This window comes from Tachyglossus aculeatus, chromosome 13, assembly GCF_015852505.1.
Source record: "Tachyglossus aculeatus isolate mTacAcu1 chromosome 13, mTacAcu1.pri, whole genome shotgun sequence".
Lineage (NCBI taxonomy): Eukaryota > Metazoa > Chordata > Mammalia > Monotremata > Tachyglossidae > Tachyglossus > Tachyglossus aculeatus.
Window position 1 is genome coordinate 4,874,454 of NC_052078.1, and position 22,018 is coordinate 4,896,471.

Genomic DNA, 22,018 nt, shown 5'->3' on the forward strand with positions numbered 1-22,018 from the left:
GAGATGGCTTGGCGAGGTGGGAGCTACACCCACCCACTTTCCCTCGGAGCCTTCCCCTGCCCCCCATGCCCCCCATGCCACCGGTTGTCCAGCACAGGACGCTGCCACCCTCCAGAGCCTTCCCCTGGTCAGCCTGGCCTGTCCGTCCGCGCATCCAGCCGCTGTCCAGTGCAGGTTCGTTCAGCCCGCAACCTCCGTGCTCCCCCCTTCACGCCGGTGACCCCATCTTTTCCCTGGAGGCGGGCCCGTTATGGAGGGAGGGCAGCCCCCTCGCAACAGGCCAACCTCACTGTGGCAGCGGACCAACATCTCTGAGCCCCTCCGCCACCTGTCTCCTCTCCACCCAGGCCCAGCTACTTGGGCGGGAAGGGGGAGCGCGCAGCAGGGCAATCGGGGGCCAGGTGTTAGGGAGGGGCTCTAAAAAATTATTTAGAAATACCAACATCCGCAACAAACGTGAAAACCCGGGGCTTGGGATTAGCCCAGGGCTGTTAGTAGGCGGGGAGGCTGAGCCCGGCAGCCGTGGACTGTGCATTCCTTGGATCTGTGTCCGCCATTGGGTCCATCTGGCTGGCCGCCCCCCCAGCCGGTCACGCGGGTTCTTCAGCCTGGCCCCCGGGGCTCGGGGCCGAGCAGCCGACCCTGTTGCGGAAGAGACGGGGGAGGCCACGTCTCGGGGAGCCCCGGTCCCTCGGCTTGCAGACCCCGCGGATGTCCCAGCTGCGCAGCGTGCCGTCGTGGGAGGCCGTGTACAGGACGCCGTTGTGAATCTAGAACGCAGGGCCCACCCTCTCACTCCCTGCCCGAGAGGGAGGGACAGTGGGAGGGAGGACGTCCGAGCCGGGAGCCCCGGGAGGTCTCGGCCCCCAAGGCCAGGTCTGTCTGGCCGCTGGAGGATGGACGAGGGGCCCGATCGCCCCAGGAGTTCCACAAGGTCTCGTCCCTCCAGGCCAGGCCTTACCTGGATGCAGTTGATGATGAACGAGTGTCCCCGGAAGGCCTTCCGCAGAGCGCCGGATTCCGTGCTGAAGGCCCTGGCACAAGCATCCCCGCTCCCTGTGAACACTGTGGAGGTCAAAACGGCAGCTCAGGGCCGGCGAGAAGGGAGGCCGGGAGCTGCTGGGGCACCTGGCTGGGCCTCACACTTCTCCCCCCGCAACGTACCCGCCGCACATACACACACAGATGCAGGGAGTGAGGAGATTGCCAGAAGGAGATGGGCAGGTGGGTGGACAGGCAGGGAAGCTCAAAATCTTCAAAGGAGTCCCAGGACTCCCTCAGGGACCGCCACACCCAAAGGGTCTCTAACCCTCACCCCCCACCCCATTGGCCCCTGGGGCCACAACTTTCCTTTCAAGAGAATGGCAGGATGTGGGGATTGGCTTTTTGACCTTCAAGCAACATCAAATGGAGAGAAAAAAATCCATTCCCCGTGGCGAGGCAGCACGGAGAACATGCCCACAGATGTGTGCGCACACAGCACCCAAAACACCCACGCACACAACACGGAGCGCGCTGACCTCCAAATGGCACCCGGAAAAGCAGAATTATTTCCCGTTTCCATTTCAGTGCACTAGGTGACCACAGCCGTTTGAGGTCCTGATCGCCGGGGAAGCGTGGGGGGCGGGGGAGGAGAGAGAGGGAGAGACAGGACAGAGCGGGTCACTTACGTGTGCCGGCGTGGCACTTGAGAGCGCTGACACTGTGCTTGTGGGCCCCGTAGGTGCGGATGCTCTCGCCGGTGTCCGCCTGCCAGCATCTCACCGTCCGGTCGGTGCTCCCCGAGAACAAGAGCCCTTTCTCCAGCTGGAGGTGAGGGAGGAAGCCGAGAGGAGGAGGAAGAGAAGGGAGGAGGAAAAGGATCAGCCGGCTCCAACCCCCGGCTGAGTCCCGAAGCGTGACTGTTTCCCCATCCAATGGAGAGTGAAGCTGCCACCCCTGCCCGTCACCTGTCAATCAGAGGAGGATGGAGGATTCGGGGGTGGGAGGGAAGGGGACGGATGCAACCCCCAGTAGCCCATGGGACGACCCCCAACTCCCTCCTGTCTCCTCTGAGCGAGCCCGGGGGCTGGCCTGGACTTGTACTAGAGTCCGGCAGGGGCGGGAAGAACTGGGCTGGAGACTCTGACCCGACTGGGATACGTGTTCATCTGTGGCACACAGAGCAGATCCCCCATTACTGGCACCTCTGGTGCCAATCACTGGGGTGAGATAATCAGGTCGGGCACAGCCCCGTCCCATCTCCCATCCTCGTGTCTCTCTCCACTTCAATCCATACTTCATGCTGCTGCCCGGATTATCTTTGTCCAGAAACGCTCTGGGCATATTACTCCCCTCCTCAAAAATCTCCAGTGGCTACCAATCAATCTGCGCATCAGGCAGAAACTCCTCACCCTGGGCTTCAAGGTTCTCCATCACCTCGCCCCCTCCTACCTCACCTCCCTTCTCTCCTTCTACTGCCCAGCCCACAACCTCCGCTCCTCCACCGCTGATCTCCTCACCGTACCTCGTTCTCGCCTGTCCCGCCATCGACCCCCGGCCCACGTCATCCCCCGGGCCTGGAATGCCCCCAATCCCTCTGCCCATCCGCCAAGCTAGCTCTCTTCCTCCCTTCCAGGCCCTGCTGAGAGCTCACCTCCTCCAGGAGGCCTTCCCAGACTGAGCCCCTTCCTTCCTCTCCCCCTCGTCCCCCTCTCCATCCCCCCCATCTTACCTCCTTCCCTTCCCCACAGCACCTGTATATATGTATATATGGTTGTACATATTTATTACTCTATTTATTTATTTATTTATTTTACTTGTACATTTCTATCCTATTTATTTTATTTTGTTGGTATGTTTGGTTCTGTTCTCTGTCTCCCCCTTTTAGACTGTGAGCCCACTGTTGGGTAGGGACTGTCTCTGTGTGTTGCCAGTTTGTACTTCCCAAGCGCTTAGTACAGTGCTCTGCACATAGTAAGCGCTCAATAAATACGATTGATTGATTGATTGATTGATATGAGGGTTCCCAGTCTAAGAGGCGGCAGGGGGGAATCTTCTTCCCATTTTGCAGATGAGGAAACGGAGGCCCAGAGAGGTGAAGCAACTTGCCCGAGGTCACCCAGCAGGCCAGAGTACCCAAGTCCCTGGCTCCCAGCTCCACACTCTTCCCGCCAGGCCACGGCCGCACCCGTCTCCGGCCCTCAGAGGGAAGTGGTCCCCTTCTCCCGTCCCGCACGGCGGTCCCCTCCCCATCGCTGCGGAGAAGCAGCAGCTCAGTGGAAAGAGCCCGGGCTCTGGAGTCAGAGATCACGGGTTCAAATCCCGGCTCCGCCACTGGTCAGCTGTGTGTCTTTGGGCAAGTCACTTCACTTCTCTGAGCCTCCATCACCTCATCCGTAAAATGGGGGGTTAAAACCGTGAGCCCACCGTGGGACAACTTGATCACCTTGTAACCTCTCCAGCGCTTAGAACGGTGCTTTGCACATAGTAAGCGCTTAATAAATGCCATTATTATTATTATTATTATCATCCTTCCAGGGAGGAGCCGAGCCACCCTCTCACCTCCAGGCAGATGACGGCGCCCTGGTGGTCTCGGAGCACTCTGAGCGTCTGGCCGGTGGTCAGGCTCCAGGAGCGGACGGTGGCATCCGTGCTGCCGGTGAACAGCTCCCCGCGGGCCGGGTCCAGCAGCAAGCAGAGCACGGCCCCCGTGTGACCCCGCAGGGTCCACAGGCAGCAGCCGCCGGACACGCCCCACACCTTGGCCGTACAGTCCGAGCTCCCGGTCACCAGGAGGCCCCGGTCCGACCCCTCCGCGGGCCCCGCGGCCGCGACCTCCCTGGCGGGGCAGTGAGCCAGGGTCAGGATGCAGTTGTGATGGCCCCAGAACTCCTGGACCTGCCGCTCCCCGTCCACGCTCCAGCAGCGCGCCGTCCGGTCGTAGGAGCCGCTGAACAGGACGTCTTCAGCCACTAGGATCCTGTGGGCGGCAAGCACAGTGTCGGGACTGGCGGGGCCGGCTGGTCCAGAGCCTCCCACCTCGTTTTCCTCCCCCAGCCGGGGGTCCTGGGGTAGGTGCGAGATAAAAAGGTCACGCACGACGGCCCTGTCCCATCATCATCATCATGTCGTATTTATTGAGCGCCTACTATGTGCAGAGCACTGTACTAAGGGCTTGGGAAGCACAAATTGGCAACATATAGAGACAGTCCCTACCCAACAGTGGGCTCGCAGTCTAAAAGGGGGAGACGGAGAACAAAACCAAACATACTAACAAAATAAAGTAAATAGAATAGATACCTCGCTCTCGCCTGTCCCGCCATCGACCCCCGGCCCACATCATCCCCCGGGCCTGGAATGCCCCCAATCCCTCTGCCCATCCGCCAAGCTCGCTCTCTTCCTCCCTTCAAGGCCCTGCTGAGAGCTCACCTCCTCCAGGAGGCCTTCCCAGACTGAGCCCCTTTCTTCCTCTCCCCCTCGTCCCCCTCTCCATCCCCCCATCTTACCCCCCTCCCTTCCCCACGGCACCTGTATATATGTATATATGTTTGTACATTTTTTTTACTCTATTTATTTATTTAATTTATTTGTACATATCTATTCTATTTATTTTACTTTGTTAGTATGTTTGGTTTTGTTCTCTGCCTCCCCCTTTTAGACTGTGAGCCCACTGTTGGGTAGGGACTGTCTCTATATGTTGCCAATTTGTACTTCCCAAGCGCTTAGTACAGTGCTCTGCACATAGTAAGCGCTCAATAAATACGATTGATGATGATGATGATGATATGTACAAGTAAAATAAAGAGTAATAAATATGTACAAACATATATACATATCCCACATGGGGTTCCCAGGCTAGGAGGGAGGGAGAGGGGGGAATCTTCTTCACCTTTTACAGGTGAAGTTGAGTGTCTTGGATGAGGTCATCCAGCAGGCCAGAGGCAGCGGCAGGATTAGAACCCAAGTCCCTTGCTCCAGCTCCATGCTCTTTTCGCTTGGTCTTGCCGGTACCCCCACGGCCCGTTACGCCCCGCCCCTGCTCTGTGTGCCCTTGGCGGGCCGGGCTGATTCCAGGCTGAAGTCAGAAGTCATTCTGATGTTGTTGCCAACTTGTACTTCCCAAGCGCTTAGTACAGTGCTCTGCACACAGTAAGCGCTCAATAAATACGGTTGATGATGATGAATACAAATCGACGGTATTTATCGAGCCCTTACTGTGTGCAGAGCACTTTACTAAGCACTTTGGAGAGGACAATATAACAAGAGTTGGTAATACATCCCAGGCTCGGTCTCTTCCTCATTTTCCCCCTCAGTGGTGAGCAGTTTGTCCCTGGATGTAGGAGAGGTCTGGATTCTCTCCTGGAATCTAGGCCTGTGGCCGGGTTTTCAGAGTCCGACTGCTTTATTTTGTTAATATGTTTTGTTTTGTTGTCTGTCTCCCCTTCTAGACTGTGAGCCCACTGTTGGGTAGGGTCTGTCTCTATATGTTGCCAATTTGTACTTCCCAAGCGCTTAGTACAGTGCTCTGCACATAGTAAGCGCTCAATAAATACGATTGATGATGATGATGATGACTGATACACACGCTCTAAATCTAGTGTTAACCTGATACTCATCATCAATCGTATTTATTGAGCGCTTACTATGTGCAGAGCACTGGACTAAGCGCTTGGGAAGTACAAATTGGCAATAGAGACAGTCCCTACCCGACAGTGGGCTCACAGTCTAAAAGGGGGAGACAGAGAACAAAACCAAACATACCAACAAAATAAAATAAATAGAATAGATATGTACAAATAAAATAAATAAATAAATAGAATAAAAAATATGTACAAACATATATACATATATACTCATTCATCCTATCTTCCTTGGGAAGCAGTGCGGCACAGTGGAAAGATCCCGGACCCGGGAGTCGGAGGAGCTAGGTTCTAATCCCTGCTCTGCCCCTTGTCTGCTGTGCGACCTTGGGCAAGTCACTTCCCTTCTGAGGGCTTCAGTTACCTCATCTGTAAAAATGGGGATTTAGACTGTTAGCCCCATGTGGTACTTGATCAGCTATTATCTACTCCGGTGCTTAGCACAGTGCCTGGCACATAGTGAGCATTTAACAAATACCATAAAAAATAAAATTAAAAAATCATTGATTGCATGGGGAATTCTGCCCCGCCACCCCCAAAGCAGGAGTGTTATAGAGAAGCAGTGTGGCTCAGTGGAAAGAGTGCGGGCTTGGGAGTCAGAGGTCATGGGTCACCTCCTCCAGGAGGCCTTCCCAGACTGAGCCCCTTCCTTCCTCTCCCCCTCGTCCCCCTCTCCATCCCCCCGTCTTACCTCCTTCCCTTCCCCACAGCACCTGTATATATGTATATATGGTTGTACATATTTATTACTCTATTTATTTATTTATTTTACTTGTATATATCTATCCTATTTATTTTATTTTGTTAGTATGTTTGGTTTCGTTCTCTGTCTCCCCCTTTCAGACTGTGAGCCCACTGTTGGGTAGGGACCGTCTCTATATGTTGCCAATTTGTACTTCCCAAGCGCTTAGTCCAGTGCTCTGCACATAGTAAGCGCTCAATAAATACGATTGATGATGATGTGTTCGAATCCCGCCTCCCCCACATATCTGCTGTGTGACCTTGGGCAAGTCACTTCTCTGTGCCTCAGTTCCCTCATCTGTAAAATGGGGATTAAGACTGTGAGCCCCACGTGGGACAACCTCATATCCTGGTGTTTCCCCCACCGCGCTTAGAACAGTGCTTTGCACATAGTAAGCGCCTAACAAATATCAACATTATTTTATTATTATCCTCATTTTCACCCACCGCCCAGCCTGGAATACAGCCTTATCGCCGGATTAACCCAGTCTGTCCGTGAGGCACGTGAGACCAAGAGTCACAAGTCCCCCCCCAATTCACTAGCCCCTGCGGTTGCAGGGAGGGTGCCGGCGGACCCCCAGACCGCGGAGGTCAATCCTCACCTGTTCACGATGGACGTGTGCCCTCTGTAGATGGCCAAGCACTGCCCGGTCAGCACGTCCCACTTGCGAATGGTGCGGTCGGCGCTGCAGGTGAAGGCCGCCTCGTTCTCAAGATGGCAGAAGGTGATGTAACTCTCGTGACCTGGGCCGGTGGCGGGGCAGAGCAGGTGAGAGGACGGTACAGTGCTCAGCACACGGTAAGAAACACTTCTGATGAGGATGGAGAGAAGGAAAATGCAGCACGGCCAAGTGGATAGAGCACGAACCGGACCCGGGTTCTCACCCCAACTCTGCTACTTGCCTGTTGGGTGATCCTGGGCAAGTCACTTTACCTCAGTTGCCTCATCAGTAAAATGGGGATCCTAAAGCCTGTGGACCCCAGGTGGGACAGGGACTGTTTGACCTGATTCTCTGGCATCTAACCCGGTGCTTAGCACATAATAGCTTCACAAATACCACAATGATTGAAAGTGCAACGATGACATCCTGTTGTTTTTCTAGGTGGGGGAAAGAGAGGAAAGAGGGGGAAAGGATGAAGAGGAAGAGCGGGAGGAAGGGAGAGGTGGGAAGGGAAGGAGAAAAACCTGAAGGAAGGAAGAAATGAAAGAGAAATATTTCAGAGCCAGATTTGACCAGCGCTTTTTAAATGAATCTGTGACCTGGTACATTGGGTTTGGCCAAGTCAGACCACTAATAATAATAAGATGTATATATGTTTGTACATATTTATTACTCTATCTGTTTTACTTGTACATATTTATTCTATTCATTTTATTTTGTTCATATGTTTTGTTTTGTTGTCTGTCTCCCCCTTCTAGACTGTGAGCCGGCCGTTGGGTAGGGACCTCTATGTTGCCGACTTGTACTTCCCAAGCGCTTAGTACAGTGCTCTGCACACAGTAAGCGCTCGATAAATACCATTGAATGAATGAATAAGAAGATGAAGAATAGTAATCATGTTTGTTTAGCACTTCCTATGTGCCAAGCAATATCCTAAGCACTGGACAAGTTAATCAACTGAACACAGTCCCTGTCCCTCGTGGGGCTCACAGTCTAAGTAGGAGGGAGAACAGATATTGAATCCCCACTTCTCAGGTGAGGAAACTAAGGCACAGAGAAGTTAAGTGACTTGCCCAAGTTCACACAGCTGGGATTAGAACCCCAGTCCTCTGACTTCCAGACTCTGGTTTTTTCCACTAGGCCCCACTGCTTTCCTGCTGTTAGCCAGGAAACCCCCTCATCTAGACCCCTAACAATCCCTCCCCAGAAAAACTCGCAGCACCGTTTTGTAGGTTCTCTGGGCCCATGGAAGAAAATCCTCCAGAAGGAATTCCGGGGCTGCTCTGGCCAGGAGACAGCAAAAACCAACTAGAAAACCACACTGTGGAGATTACCTCAACCTCCAGATTCGATTCCCCTTAAAGCACGCAGGGGATTTGAGCGCTGGCTGGCTAATGGCACTCCGCATTAAACTGTGACAGAATATGGTTGAGCTATCACTCCTGCATTTTTTCCCCAAAGATCAGCTCGATTAGGGCATCGTTAAAATGCAGTTACTGGATTATTTAAAAAAAATGTGAAATTATTTTAGATCATTATAAGGCAGTGATCAGAACATCGACTGCTGATAGAAAATAAACTATGGATTTCTTTGTATCAAACCAGGGGTTTCACTCTTTGGTACCCCGGGAATCTGCAGATTGTTTTGAGATTGTCAAAACTGGTCCTGCGGCTGGATTCCACCGGACGCCTCCCCCTCCGCCCCACCCCCACGGCCGCTCTGGGGGTCCCGGGATGCCAAGGAAGGCACTGGGAGGAAGCAGAGAAATGCAAGGAACGCAGGGTGAAGTAGAGGCGAGCCAAAGGAGAGCTGTCGGAAGAGACAGTCGATCGTATTTATTGAGCGCTTACTGTGTTCAGAGCGCTGTACTAAGTACTTGGGAGGGTCCAATGTAACAATAAACAGACACGTTCCCTGCCCACAATGAATTTACAGTCTAGAGGGGGAGAGCTCATGACCCAGTGGCTGCCCGAAGGCTGGTTATTTCTCCCCCTCGACTGTGACTCTCCCCCAACCCCTCGTGTCCACCGATCCTCTGGCCTGGCCCGGCCTGGCCGTTCAAGTTGTGGGTGGCCCCCCAGCCCCACCCGCTAGCCTGGCACCCAGGGGCCGATAGTCCAGACTGACATTTCCCAAGAAAACCACCGTTGCACAGGAAGAAGTGGAGCCAGGCTGACTCGGGGAAGCCTTGGGAAGCTCACGGGATGCACGGCCAATGATCACTATAATAATAATAATAATGGTATTTGTTAATCACTTACTATGTGCAGGCACTGTACTAAGTGCTGGGGTGGATACAAGCAAATTGAGTTGGACACAGCCTCTGTCCCATTTGGGGCTCACAGTCTCTATCCCCATTTTGCAGATGAGGTATTATCTGAACGTCCCCAGGAAGAACCCCAGCACTGGGGGAGTTCCAGGCCCCGCTTTTGCACGCCCAGGAGAAATGATCCCTGCACCCCTCGGGGTTTCGTGGCACAGGATCGGTCCATTGAACCCCAGTGTACTCACCCAAGTGTTTAGTACGATGCTCTGAATGGAGTACGTGCTTGGCAAATACGATAGATTGATTAGGTGCCAGTTTGGGGGGAGGGTTTTGCACTTGCTACTTCTCAAGCCCAACAGATTCCTTTCCCGCCCCCCTCAGCGAAATTCGAGGGGCTCTTCCCTTTGCTTGTCCAAAATGGCTGAGTCCTATTGCTGTGCATCCTCAGAGCGCTGTCGTGACCCACCCCAGAACGGGCTGCATTTCCCCAGTCAGGAAGAGTTTGAGTCTCCCCGCTTCTAGACCATAAGCCCGATGTGGCTTTATTGCTGAATTGTACTTTCCAAGCGCTTAGTACAGTGCTCTGCACACAGTAAGCGATCAATAAATACTACTGAATGAATGAATGACAGCACACTGGGGAGAGCGAGCTGAAGGCCGGGGACATCAAGAAGCAGTATGGTCTAAGAGAAAGAGCATAAGCCTGGGAGTCGGAGGACCTGGGTTCTAAACCCAACTCTGCCAGTTGTCTGCTTTGCAACCTTGGGCAAGTCATTTAATTCATTTTTTATGGTATTTGTAAAACACTTACTATGTGCCAGGCACTGTACTAAGTGCATGCAAGATAATTGGGTTGAACACGGTCCATTTCTCACATATGGGGCTCAGATTCCTAATCCCCATTTTACAGATGAGGGAACTGAAGCACTGAGAAGTGGTGACTTTTTTTTTTCGAGCAGGGGTTGATATCTGTTAAGCGCTATGTTCCAGGCACTGTACTAAGCACTGGGGTAGACCATAAGCTAATTGGGATGGACACAGTCCCTGTCCCTCATGGGGCTCATCTGTAAAATGCCCATTTTACAGATGAGGTAACTGGGGCACAGAGAAGTTAAGCGACATGCACAAGATCCCACAGCAGACAAGTGATGGAGTCAGAAGTAGAACCCAAGTCTTCTGATTCCCAGGCCGGTGCACTATCCCCTAGGCCATGCTGCGTCTCATCTGCATCTCAGTTTCCTTAACTGTAAAATGGGGATTCAATACCTGTTCCCCCTTCAGCACACTTTGAGCCCCCCTGGGGACAGGGACTTTGTGCAAACTGATTAACTTCTACCTACCCCTAGAAGCAGCGTGGCTTAGTGGATACAGCCCTGGCTTTGGGAGTCAGAAAGGCCTGGGTTCTAATCCTGCCTCCGCCGCACATCTGCGGCATGATCTTGGGCAAGTCGCTTAACTTCTCTATGCCTCGGTTACCTTATCTGTAAAATGGGGATGAAGAATGTGAGCCCCGTGTGGGGCAGGGACTGGGTCCAACCTGATTAGCTTGTATCTACCCCAGCGCTTGGCTTAGAGGAAGCGTTCAACAGACACCATAAGAAAGGGGGAATCTCCGGCTCGGGCAATCAATCAATTGTATTTATTGAGCGCTTACTGAGTGCAGAGCACTGTACTAAGCGCTTGGGAAGTACAAGTTGGACAGAGGCCGGTGAGGATGGCAGGGCTGAGCTGGAAGTTGGAAGCTGGAATCCAGGGGGAAGGGGGATGCCGGGGTCCCCATCGGGTCCCCCCGATTCCCCCGTTCTCCTCCCCCGCCCCCCCCCGCCCCGGGCCTACCTCGGAAATGTGCCCAGCACCGTCCGTCCTTGGTGCCCCACAGCCGGGCCGTGCCATCCTCGCTGCCCGTTAGCAGGTGCTGCCCATCCGGGCTCAGGCTCAGCCAGTTGATGCCCCCGTGGTGGTCGGCACAGACCCTCAGGGCGGAGGGGCCGCTGCCCATGCTGTCAGCCGAGGCCTGGGCTCACACATACACACATACACACAAACACACACACAAAAAACACACACACAGGGCACACACCCGGGGTGGAAGGCCGGCTCAGGGGCTCGACCCCCACTGGGAGGGTCTCCCTGACTGGGCACTCCCTGACTGTTGGATAGGGACCGTCTCTATGTGTTGCCGACTTGTACTTCCCAAGCGCTTAGTCCAGTGCTCTGCACACGGCAAGCGCTCAATAAATACGATTGATTGATTGATTGGGCAGCGGGTCTGACTCTCCAACCTCCTGCTCGGCCCGGGCTGGCCGACCCTCCCGGGAGGGTCCTACACAAGGGGCCGGGGGGCAGGCCCGAGAGGGGCCAGCCGCCTCCACGCAGCCCTCCGGAAGCCGGCCCGGCTCTCTCCTCCCGGAGGAGAGGAGGAAAACGGTCCAGGAGGGCAGGTCGGGCCCCCAATCCCTGGCTGTCGTCGGGGCCTCGTCCGTCCTGGTCCTCTGTCCGTCCGGAGCGCAGCCCAAAGACGAAGCCCCCTCCCCTCCCCGGGCCCGGCCGTCCACGCCGAGGGCAGGGAGGAGGGGGTGGGAGGACGGGGGAGGGGGATAAGCGTTTTCTCTCCCGCCCCCCGCAAATCCCACCCGCAGCCTCCAGCCCCGCCCCGCGCCACAGGGGGCTGGGGAGGGGGATGGGGGGGGAGAGGGGGATGGGGAAGGGGGCAGACAGTTCTGGGAGCTGGTCCTTGGCAACGGGAAAATGGCTTTGGTGGGGGCAGAGCGGTGGGGGGGGGTGGGGGGTGGGAGGGGGTCCCGGGCTGCAGGCGGGGCCGGTCCAAAAGGGCCCAAGCCCCCACAAAGCCCCTCCACCCCGGGGCGGAGGAGGGGAGGGGTCCCGGAGTGGGGGGAGGAGGCCCGAGGGGGAGAGAGGAGAAGAGGAGGGGGCTGGCGGCTGCCTGCTCGCCCCTCTGCCCCAGCCAGCTCTGCCAGTCATCAAGGCGGTGGGCGGAGAGGGTCTGGGGGTGGGCCGTGGGGGCTCATCCCCTCCCCTTCTCCCCTTTCTTTCTTTCTTTCTTTCTTTTTAAAGAGCCCACACGCCGAGCCCCCTGCCGCCAGGCCCCCAGCCCCCCTCTTCCTGAGACCCTCTGACTCCACGCTCCTTCTCCCTCGCCTCCCTTCTCCACAGCGCCCCTTTCTAATAATAAGGATTATGGTGCTTGTTAAAGCGCTTACTATGTACCAAGCACCGTTCTAAGCGCTGGGGTAGATACAAGGTCATCGGGTTGTCCCACGTGGGACTCACAGACTTAATCCCCATTTTACAGACGAGGTAGCCGAGGCACAAAGAAGTTAAGTGGTTTGCCCAAAGTCACACAGCGGACAAGTGGCGGAGTCAGGATTAGAACTCACTACCTCTGATTCCCAAGCCTGTGCTCTTTCCCCTAGGCCACGCTGCTTCTCTCCTCTCCTTCTCCTCCCATCTCCAACAGAGCTCCTTCTCCCTTTCCCTGTAACGCCCTTTTCCCCTCCTCCCTTCTCCCCCTTCAGTGTTTCTCCCCCTCCTCTTTCCCCCCTGCATCTCCCCTCCTCCTCCTCCCCCAGCCCGGCCCTGCATCCCATCTCCACCCCTTTGCCCCCCTCCAAATCCCAAACCCCACTCCCCAGGCTTGGGAGTCAGAGGTCATGGGTTCTAATTCCAGCTCCGCCACTTGTCAGCTGTGTGACTTTGGGCAAGTCACTTAACTTCTCTGGGCCTCAGTGACCTCATCCGTAAAATGGGGATTAAGACTGTGAGCCCCACTTGGGACAACCTGATTACCTTGTATCCCCCCCCCCCAGCGCTTAGAACAGTGCTTGGCACATAGTAAGCGCTTAGCAAATACCATAATCATCATCACTGCTATGGCAGGGTGACCCCCGTTTCTCACTAAAGCCACAGTTCAGGCTGCTCTGTCCAGCTACGGCAGCTGGAGTCTGGCTGCAAGTCACTTAACTTCTCTGTGCCTCAGTTTTCTCATGAGTACAATGGGGATTCAATCCCTGTTCCCCCTCCCCTGAAGACCGTGAGCCCCATGCGGGACGGGGACTGAGCTTGACCTGATTCTCTTGTGTCTACCTCAGCGCTGAGCAGAGGGCTTGGCACCTAGCCAGCACTTAATAAAAACCAGTTACTATTATTTCTAGCCTCACCTCTGTACCTCTGGGGCTGCCTTCGGATCCCGTAAAATAAGCCAAGCAATAAAGGTCTGCCAAGTCAGCTGTACGGTGGCCCCGGAGGAGAAACCTCTCCCCCAGGAGTGAGTGCTGCCTCTCTGCCCATCTCACCATCCAGTTCGACCAGCATTAGGAGAGCGGGGGTGATCCTAGGAGGGAGTAGAGGACCACCCCACCCAGCCCCTCTGAAGCCAGGAAGACCCCCCACACACCCTCTGCACACCCCACAGACAAGCAAATCCCCTGTGACATGGCGGTGGCGGCGGCTGCTGAGTCTTGGCCTCCTCAGGCCTGAAAACCGGTGCACTTCCAAGCCCCGGCGACGCTGAGGGGGCTCTGGCAGCCTCTGGCTCTGGCAGGGGTCACCCTCCCCTGCCTGGGAGCCCTGGGCAGACCCCTGAGCCTGGGCCATGTCCTCAGGAGCCCGGGCTGCCTCCCCCCAACCGCCCCCTCGGGCCCTCCCCGATCAAGATCAGAGGCAAGCGGGGTCAAATGGCCTAGAGACCCTCCCCCCCTCCTGGAATTTCCTCTTCACCTCCCCAAAGGCCCTTCCTGGCAACTCCAGAGAAACGCCAAGGATTTTCCTCATTCTTCCCTCCCGGAAAGAGTGGTTGCTGTTTCTTAGCCGGCCACCCTCTGTCTCCCAGCCCCCCACCCCCTCCGCCTTCCTCGTTCATAGCAACCACTACCACCAGCCGATGGTCTTAGCCCTCTCGGCCCCAGGGACCCAACCAGAATCCCTTGTAATTCACCCAGGATAAGAGGGCGAGGGGCTATTGGCATGACTCACCCAGACTCTTTTACAACTCCTGGACCAAAATCTCTGCCCATAGGCTGCTGGAGCCCCTGGGACCAAGCGTGGACCCAGGAAGGTCATATGGTCCAACCCCCTGCCTAGGGGAGCACGCCCCTCATGATGTTACCTTCTTTCCCTCTGAACCGTAAGCTTGTTGTGGGCAGGGAATGCATCTCCCAACTCTGTTATATTGTCCTGTCCCAAACACTTAGTATAGTGCCCTGCACACCGTAAGAACTCTGTAGATACGATTGATTTCCCCACCAAGTCTTTTATATCGGGCTCTCCCAAGCCCTTAGTACAGTGCTTTGTACACAGTAAGCATTCAATAAATATGATTGTTCATTGATTGGCCTTCATTTCCCTATGCCTGTGATTCATTGGCTGAAAGCCCATAGGCATTAATCAGACACCAGGGTCACTCAATCCATCACTGGTACTTCCTGAGTGCTTGCTGTGTGCAGATGACTGTACTAAATGTTTGAGAGTGGATAATAATAATAATAATCATATTGGTATTTGTTAAGCGCTTACTATGTGCCAGACATGGTACTAAGTGCTGATACATACATACCTAGTCCCATGCTATTTTGCCCACAATGAGTTTACAGTCTAGACGCTCCACGTCTCACCTCCCCAGAGCGGGATCAGGGTGGACCAGACCAGTTGTCTCTCAGACCCAAACTGAACAGGGAGACTGAGGCAGGCGGTGGGGTGGCAGAGGGCACGCCCTTCAGTGATTAGCCCAGGGGTGGAAGGGGGCCCATCCTTCCTTACAAGGGACAGGGCATATTTTTTCCCCCAGTGAGCACAGTGCTCTGTACAGAGTAGGCGTTTAATAAATATTATTGCTTCTACTACTTCCACTTACCTATTTCCAGGGCAACATCGGGACTGCTCAAATGACTTCCCGGTGCATTTCACCTTTCCTTTGAAAGAGGGATCGGAATTCCCTCCTCTACGTGGCCACGTTTCCTTTCTCTTCTACCTGTAAGCTAATAACAATACTTTTTAAAATAATTTATACTACGATGGCATTTGTTAAACACTTACTCTGGCCTAGGCACTGTTCTAATCAGGTTGGACATAGTTCCTGTCCCACATTTTACAGATAAGGGAACTGAGACACAGAGAAGTGACTTGTCCTAGGTCACACAGCAGACAAGCGGCAGAGCTGGGATTAGAATTTAGGTCCTTCCAACTCCCTGGCTGGCTCTACTGACTAAGCCACGCCGCTTCTTTGCTTATGTATTAATCACGTGCCATGTGCCAAACACTGTGTTTAGCGCTGGGCGGGATACAAGGCAAACAGCTGGACCCAGTCCCCATCCCACTTGGGACTCCCCACTTAAGAGGGAAAGCGAACAGGCATCATATCCCCATTTTACAGATGAGGAAGCTGAGGCACAGAGATTTTAAGTGATTTTCTTAAGGTTACACAGCAAGTGGTGGAACTAGGATTAGAGCTCAGGTTTCAACTCCCAGCTCCGTGCTCTTTCCACTATCCCCCTCGCTGCCTTCCATGCTATTTTGTGTCTCTCTCCCCTCAGATTCCAAGCGATTAGTACAGTGTTCTACACACAGTAAGTGCTCAAAAAATATAATTGAATCAATTCTAAGTTTTCCGAGGGCAGGGTTCAGGTCCTCTAGAGCACTCTGCAAGAGGAGGCGTTCAATACATACAAGCGATGGATGGATTGGGCTTCCTCGCTCCCTGTTAAGACGATATTTGCTCTGCACACAGTAAGCGCTCAATAAATACGATTGATGATGATGATGATGATTTGGTACTCAGTGGGGACGACTCAGGGTTTCGAACGCATCCATTTCTCACTGGGGGGATTTTCCCGTCCCATCTTAGTCAGCAAGGCAAGCTGGGAGGAACCCCACGGTGCCTCTGGGAGAGATGACCCCTTGACCGGCCCACCGCCATCTGTTTCCATTTATTCCAGAGGTTTTTTTTCCAGCTGCTCACTGCAAAGGCACCGTCACTCACTGACTGTGGACTTTGGCTCTCACTCCAATCCCCCGTCACAGTTATTAATCCTTGAATACTTAGCTTAGTATCATTCCACATGGAATCCGGGCCAGGCCTTCCACTGCCTTGATCCCCTGATAAAAGGCTGAGGGGGAGTCGGAAAAACCCCCTCAATCCCTCCCGATAAAAAGGCTGAAAAGGAGTCGGAAAAACCTCCTTTGCTTCAGCCAAATGGAATGCAGGGGGCCCTCATTCAAGTCTGACCTCCAATTGTCACACAACTGGCAAACCTTCTGATCTCCCATTAGGGTCAGCCCCCACCACCCCACATTTTTTAAAAACGGTATTTGTTAAGCGCTTACTATGTGCCAGGCACTGTACTAAGCACTGGGGTAGATACACCTCCTCCAGGAGGCCTTCTTAGACTGAGCCCCTTCCTTCCTCTCCCCCTCGTCCCCCTCTCCATCCCTCCCATCTTACCTCCTTCCCTTCCCCACAGCACCTGTATATATGTATATATGTTTGTACATATTTATTACTCTACTTATTTATTTTACTTGTACATATCTATTCTAGTTATTTTATTTTGTTAGTATGTTTGGTTTTGTTCTCTGTCTCCCCCTTTTAGACTGTGAGCTCACTGTTGGGTAGGGACTGTCTCTATATGTTGCCAATTTGTACTTCCCAAGCGCTTAGTACAGTGCTCTGTACACAGTAAGCGCTCAATAAATACGATTGATGATGATGATGATACACGGTATTCAGGTTGGACACAGTCTGTGTCTCACATGGGGCTCACGGTCCTTAATCACCAGTTTACAGATGAGGGAACTGAGGCACAGAGAAATAAAGTGACTTGCCCAAGCTCCCACAATAGAAAAGAGGTGGAGCCGGGATTAGAACCCAAATCCTCTGATTCCCAGGCCTGTGCTCTATACACTAGGCCAAGCTACTTCTCACTTTCCTGGATGTTTGTGTGCACCCAATAGACCACAGATTCCCACAATCCAAGAACATGAAGCCTAATGCAAGATTTGCCACTTGCCCCTTCACTCTGGAGTCAGTATCAGACCTTCAATCTGCGGTATTTGTTGAGTGCTTATTGTGTACACAGTAGCAGTAAATGCTTGGGAAAGTAAAAATAATAATAATTATGACATTTGTTAAGCGCGTCCCCCCCCACACCACCAAATAGCCATGTCAGCCTGTCTACACCAAAAGAAGCATGTGTGGCCTAGTGGATAGAGCCCAGGCCTGAGAGTCAGGAGCCCTAAACCCAGCCCCACCACTGCTGTGTGACCTTGGCAAATCATTTCACTTCTCTGTGCCCCAGTTATCTCATCTGTAAAATGGGTTTAAGACTGTGAGCTCCAGTGGGACATAAACTGTGTCCAACCTGATTACCTTGTATTTACCCCAGCTCTTAGTACAGGGCCTGGCACATAATAAGTGCCATTTAAAAAACAAAAAGCAAACAAACCAAAAAAACAGAAGCACTGGGGCCTAGTGAAAAATGAACAAGAGACCTGGGTTCTCATCCTGACTCCACTGCTTGCCTGTTGTGTGACCTTGGGTAAGTCACTTCACTTCTCTGGGCCTTAGCTCTCTTATCTGTAAAATGATAAGTAGCTTGGCTCCATGGAGAGAGCCCGGGCTTGGGAGTCAGAGGTCATGGGTTCTAATCCTGGCTCCGCCACTTGTCAGCTGTGTGACTTTGGGCAAGTCACTTAACTTCTCTGAGCCTCAGTTACCTCATCTGTAAAATGGGGATTAAGACTGTGTGCCCCACAGGGGACAACCTGATCACCTTCTACCCCCCCAGCGCTTAGAACAGTGCTTCACACATAGTAAGCGCTTAACAAATGCCATTATTATTATTATTATGAAAATGGGGGTGAAATACCTGTTTCTCTCTTCCCTTTAGACCATGAGCCCCACGTGGGACAGGACTGTTTCTGACCTGATTATCAGGAATCTGCCCAATGTTTGCTACTTAGAACTTAAACAATAATAATAATTATTATTCCTGTTGTTATGATTAACAATGCACTTGTGAATTCCCAACCATTCAAAGCACTGGTGAATACAGGTCCACATCTCCCATCTCCTCAAGACTTGCCAGTGGTTGTCCATCCACCTCCGCATCAGACAGAAACTTGCACCAAGGCCCTCAGTCAGCTCTCTCCCGCCTACTTCACCTCACTTCTCTCCTATAACAACCCAAGCTGCACACTTCACTCCTCTAACGCCACCCACCATCATCAATCAATCAATCAATCAATCGTATTTATTGAGCGCTTACTATGTGCAGAGCACTGTACTAAGCGCTTGGGAAGTACAAATTGGCATCACATAGAGACAGTCCCTACCCAACAGTGGGCTCACAGTCTAAAAGGGGGAGACAGAGAACAGAACCAAACATACCAACAAAATAAAATAAGTAGGATAGAAATGTACAAGTAAAATAAATAAATAAATAAGTAAATAGAGTAATAAATATGTACAACCATATATACATATATACAGGTACTGTGGGGAAGGGAAGGCGGTAAGACGGGGGGATGGAGAGGGGGACGAGGGGGAGAGGAAAGAAGGGGCTCAGTCTGGGAAGGCCTCCTGGAGGAGGTGAGCTCTCAGTAGGGCCTTGAAGGGAGGAAGAGAGCTAGCTTGGCGGATGGGCAGAGGGAGGGCATTCCAGGCCCGGGGGATGACGTGGGCCGGGGGTCGATGGTGGGGCAGGCGAGAGCGAGGTACAGTGAGGAGATTAGTGGCGGAGGAGCGGAGGATGTGGGCTGGGCAGTAGAAGGAGAGAAGGGAGGTGAGGTAGGAGGGGGCGAGGTGATGGACAGCCTTGAAGCCCAGGGTGAGGAGTTTCTGCCTGATGCGCAGATTGATCGGTAGCCATTGGAGGTTTTTGAGGAGGGGAGTAATATGTCCAGAGCGTTTCTGGACAAAGATAATCCGGGCAGCAGCATGAAGTATGGATTGAAGTGGAGAGAGACACGAGGATGGGAGATCAGAGAGAAGGCTAGTGCAGTAGTCCAGACGGGATAGGATGAGAGCTTGAATTAGCAGGGTAGCGGTTTGGATGGAGAGGAAAGGGCGGATCTTGGCAATGTTGCGGAGCTGAGACCGGCAGGTTTTGGTGACGGCTTGGATGTGAGGGGTGAATGAGAGAGCGGAGTCGAGGATGACACCAAGGTTGCGGGCTATCACACCGCCAATCACTTGCCCTCATCTTCCTTTTGGCCTGAATTCCCTCCCCCTTTATATCCGACAGTCCTTCGTGCGCTCCACCTTCAAAACCCTTCTGAAATCAAACCTCCTCCACAAGGCCTTCCCTGCCTATGCCCTCATTTCCCCCCATTTGCCCTCCCTTTTGTGTCACTTCTCCTTATTCACCCTCCTTTCTGGGTTGCCCACATACTTGGGTCTTTAACCTTTAAGCATTTTGATTTTTATCCCACTCCACAGCACTTAGATACCTAACCCGCTGTAATTTATTTTAATGCCCGTTTCCCCTACAGTCTGTAAGCTCCTGGAGGGCTGGGATCTCCTGTCTATTCTATTATACTCCCCCAAGCGCTTAGTACAGTGCTCTGTAAACAGTAAGAGCTCAATAAATACCGCTGATTGATCGACACTCATGCACTAATTCATCCATCCAAGGTCCCAAGACAGGCAACTGGCAGAGCTGGGGTTAGAGTCCCGGCCAATTGGAAAGAGCGTGGATCGGGGGTCGGAAGACTGGGATTCCGATCCCGGCTCTGCCCTGGCCCCTATTCGGACCAGGACCAGACTGGATAAGCCTTGGGAATGCAGCAGGACCAACAGCCTGATAATGGCTGGTCCGCAGAAGATGAGCTTCCGGACCCTGATCCTGATCCCTAGACTCCATTCTATCCAGGCTTGTCCAAGGACTGTGAGGGTCAAGTCTCCCAGGAAAGCAGGATGGGGCGGTCTGAATTCCAGCACAGTCTGGCCCTTAACTGCGATCTGTAACCAACTCCCCGCTGACCCGGGACTCACCCTTAGCTTGGTCAAAACATCCCTCTAGGCGCTTCTGACCTCCTCCTCCTCCTCCCCTTCCCACAGAAATGCAGCAAGGAGAAACATCTGGGGTATCAAAAGAACATTTTTCCTGTGGTCAGACGGGGCCTCAGAAACCATGGCGTGACCATGTCAGCACTTGAGGAAAAATGCATTGTGCTGCTGTCCCTGTTGCCCAACTGCAAAGGATGAGGGGAGGTCAGGGGTGGAGCCGGGGCGGTGGGGGGAGGAGAAGAGAGAAAAGGTCTCCCCCTTTTAGACTGTGAGCCCACTGTTGGGTAGGGACTGTCTCTATATGTTGCCAACTTGTACTTCCCAAGCGCTTAGTACAGTGCTCTGCACACAGTAAGTGCTCAATAAATGCGATTGATTGATTGAGAGTTGAGAGAGGGGAGGGGAGAGGTGAGGAGGGAGATAGGGGAGATTGGAGGGGGAAGAGGAAGCGGGGCTGCGTGTGCAGAAACTCCCGAGGTAATTAGTTTAAAAATTTTCAAATCCCAGGCTCTCAGCAGAATATTTGGATCATGTTTGGTTCCAGGCTGAAGTACATTTTGATGCTGTGTCCCTCCACCTAACTGACTTGCTGGACTCTATATAAACCCTCCTTCTGCCCTCTAAAAGATTACAGTCTGGTGGAAGTCCTTCTGCCTTTTCTTCCTGAACAAATGCTACTGTCAATTGGATTCCAAGCTTCCACTGGGTCAACTCAGTCCGCCGTGCATATTCATGAAAAATTAAGTGCTCAATAAATACAATTTAACGAATGAACAAACGAATACTCAAGACTCTGACCTGAGCGGCTGGGGAGAACTTCAGTGAAACCATCAAAGCTCTGCTTTTCAGGGAGCTGCTAAGCCTTTGAGAAACAAAATTGAATGAAGGGATAATGATACCCTCCAGTCCGAAAGGTAGAAGGGACCCCTGGGGTCTTGGAGAGCCATTTTAATAGACTTAGGGTGCCTGGTGTGGAAAGAGGAGGGGACTTTTGCTCGGGGGAGACCCTTAAAAATTATATATATCTATCACAGATAATCCACCAAGTGGGTAATCCACTAACAGGATTTCAAGCTGCCTTTAGAATGAGCAGTCACTATGTGGCTCCAAAGGGGTGTCAGAATCTGCAAAAGTCAGGATGAATATGAGAGCCAAGACTTCCTCGCTGGGGTAACACAGTGCACCCCACTTCCAGGGGTGGCGAGGAAGCCCCTGAGAGGGCTGAACCTGTGCCCAGTGCCTGATGTGGGTGGTGCCCAGCCCTGGCGGGGAGGGGGGAGCCCACTTAACAGCTACCAAGCAGCCAACATGGCTAAGCATCAACCCACCAATGAACCCGAGAGCGCTACGGGGAAATAGCTAGCCAGGGTGGGTGGAGAAGCTGGATGGGGCTAGGCAGGGGGTCATTTCAGGACATACTTGTGGAGGAGTCGGGGATGATATGCTCTGCTGGGGGGTCCTCAAATGTCTGGTCAGATGAGAAACACAATGTCCATGTGGAGGTGGAGCCCTGTCTGGTGGCTAATTTGTGGCCTGGGGCCTGCATTCAAATTTGTTCTGGGTCCAACTGGGGCTGGAAGGGATTCTAACCTCACTTCCTATGGGGAAGAGGGCATGATGCTGTTGAGCCAGAGACTCCACAGGGAAAACACACACACACACACACTCTCTCTCTCTCCCCATCCCCCGCTGCCCCCACCATGGCCC

General features: G+C 53.2%; 1 protein-coding gene across 1 annotated transcript; it reads right to left on the reverse strand.

The window, feature by feature from the left end:
* Positions 1-123: 123 nt before the first annotated feature.
* Positions 124-11,456, reverse strand: WDR86 (WD repeat domain 86). Its single transcript, XM_038755881.1, has 6 exons — positions 11,128-11,456; positions 6,965-7,106; positions 3,544-3,961; positions 1,671-1,806; positions 962-1,065; positions 124-770 (listed from the first exon to the last, which is right to left on the reverse strand). The coding sequence occupies exons 1-6, from the start codon at positions 11,288-11,290 to the stop codon at positions 591-593; spliced, it is 1,143 nt and encodes a 380-aa protein (XP_038611809.1). The 5' UTR covers positions 11,291-11,456; the 3' UTR covers positions 124-590.
* Between the last annotated feature and the right edge of the window lie 10,562 nt (positions 11,457-22,018).

What these genes read in the sequence shown, in the direction of transcription:
- WDR86 (XM_038755881.1), bottom strand. Translation starts at nt 11,290, where the DNA reads ATGGGCAGCGGCCCCTCCGCCCTGAGGGTCTGTGCCGACCACCACGGG. An exon ending in GTGCTGGGCACATTTCCGAG is followed by an intron (nt 7,107 to 11,127) that starts GTAGGCCCGGGG and finishes CCACCGGCCCAG; the next exon opens with GTCACGAGAGTTACATCACC. An exon ending in CACACGTCCATCGTGAACAG is followed by an intron (nt 3,962 to 6,964) that starts GTGAGGATTGAC and finishes TGCCGCCCACAG; the next exon opens with GATCCTAGTGGCTGAAGACG.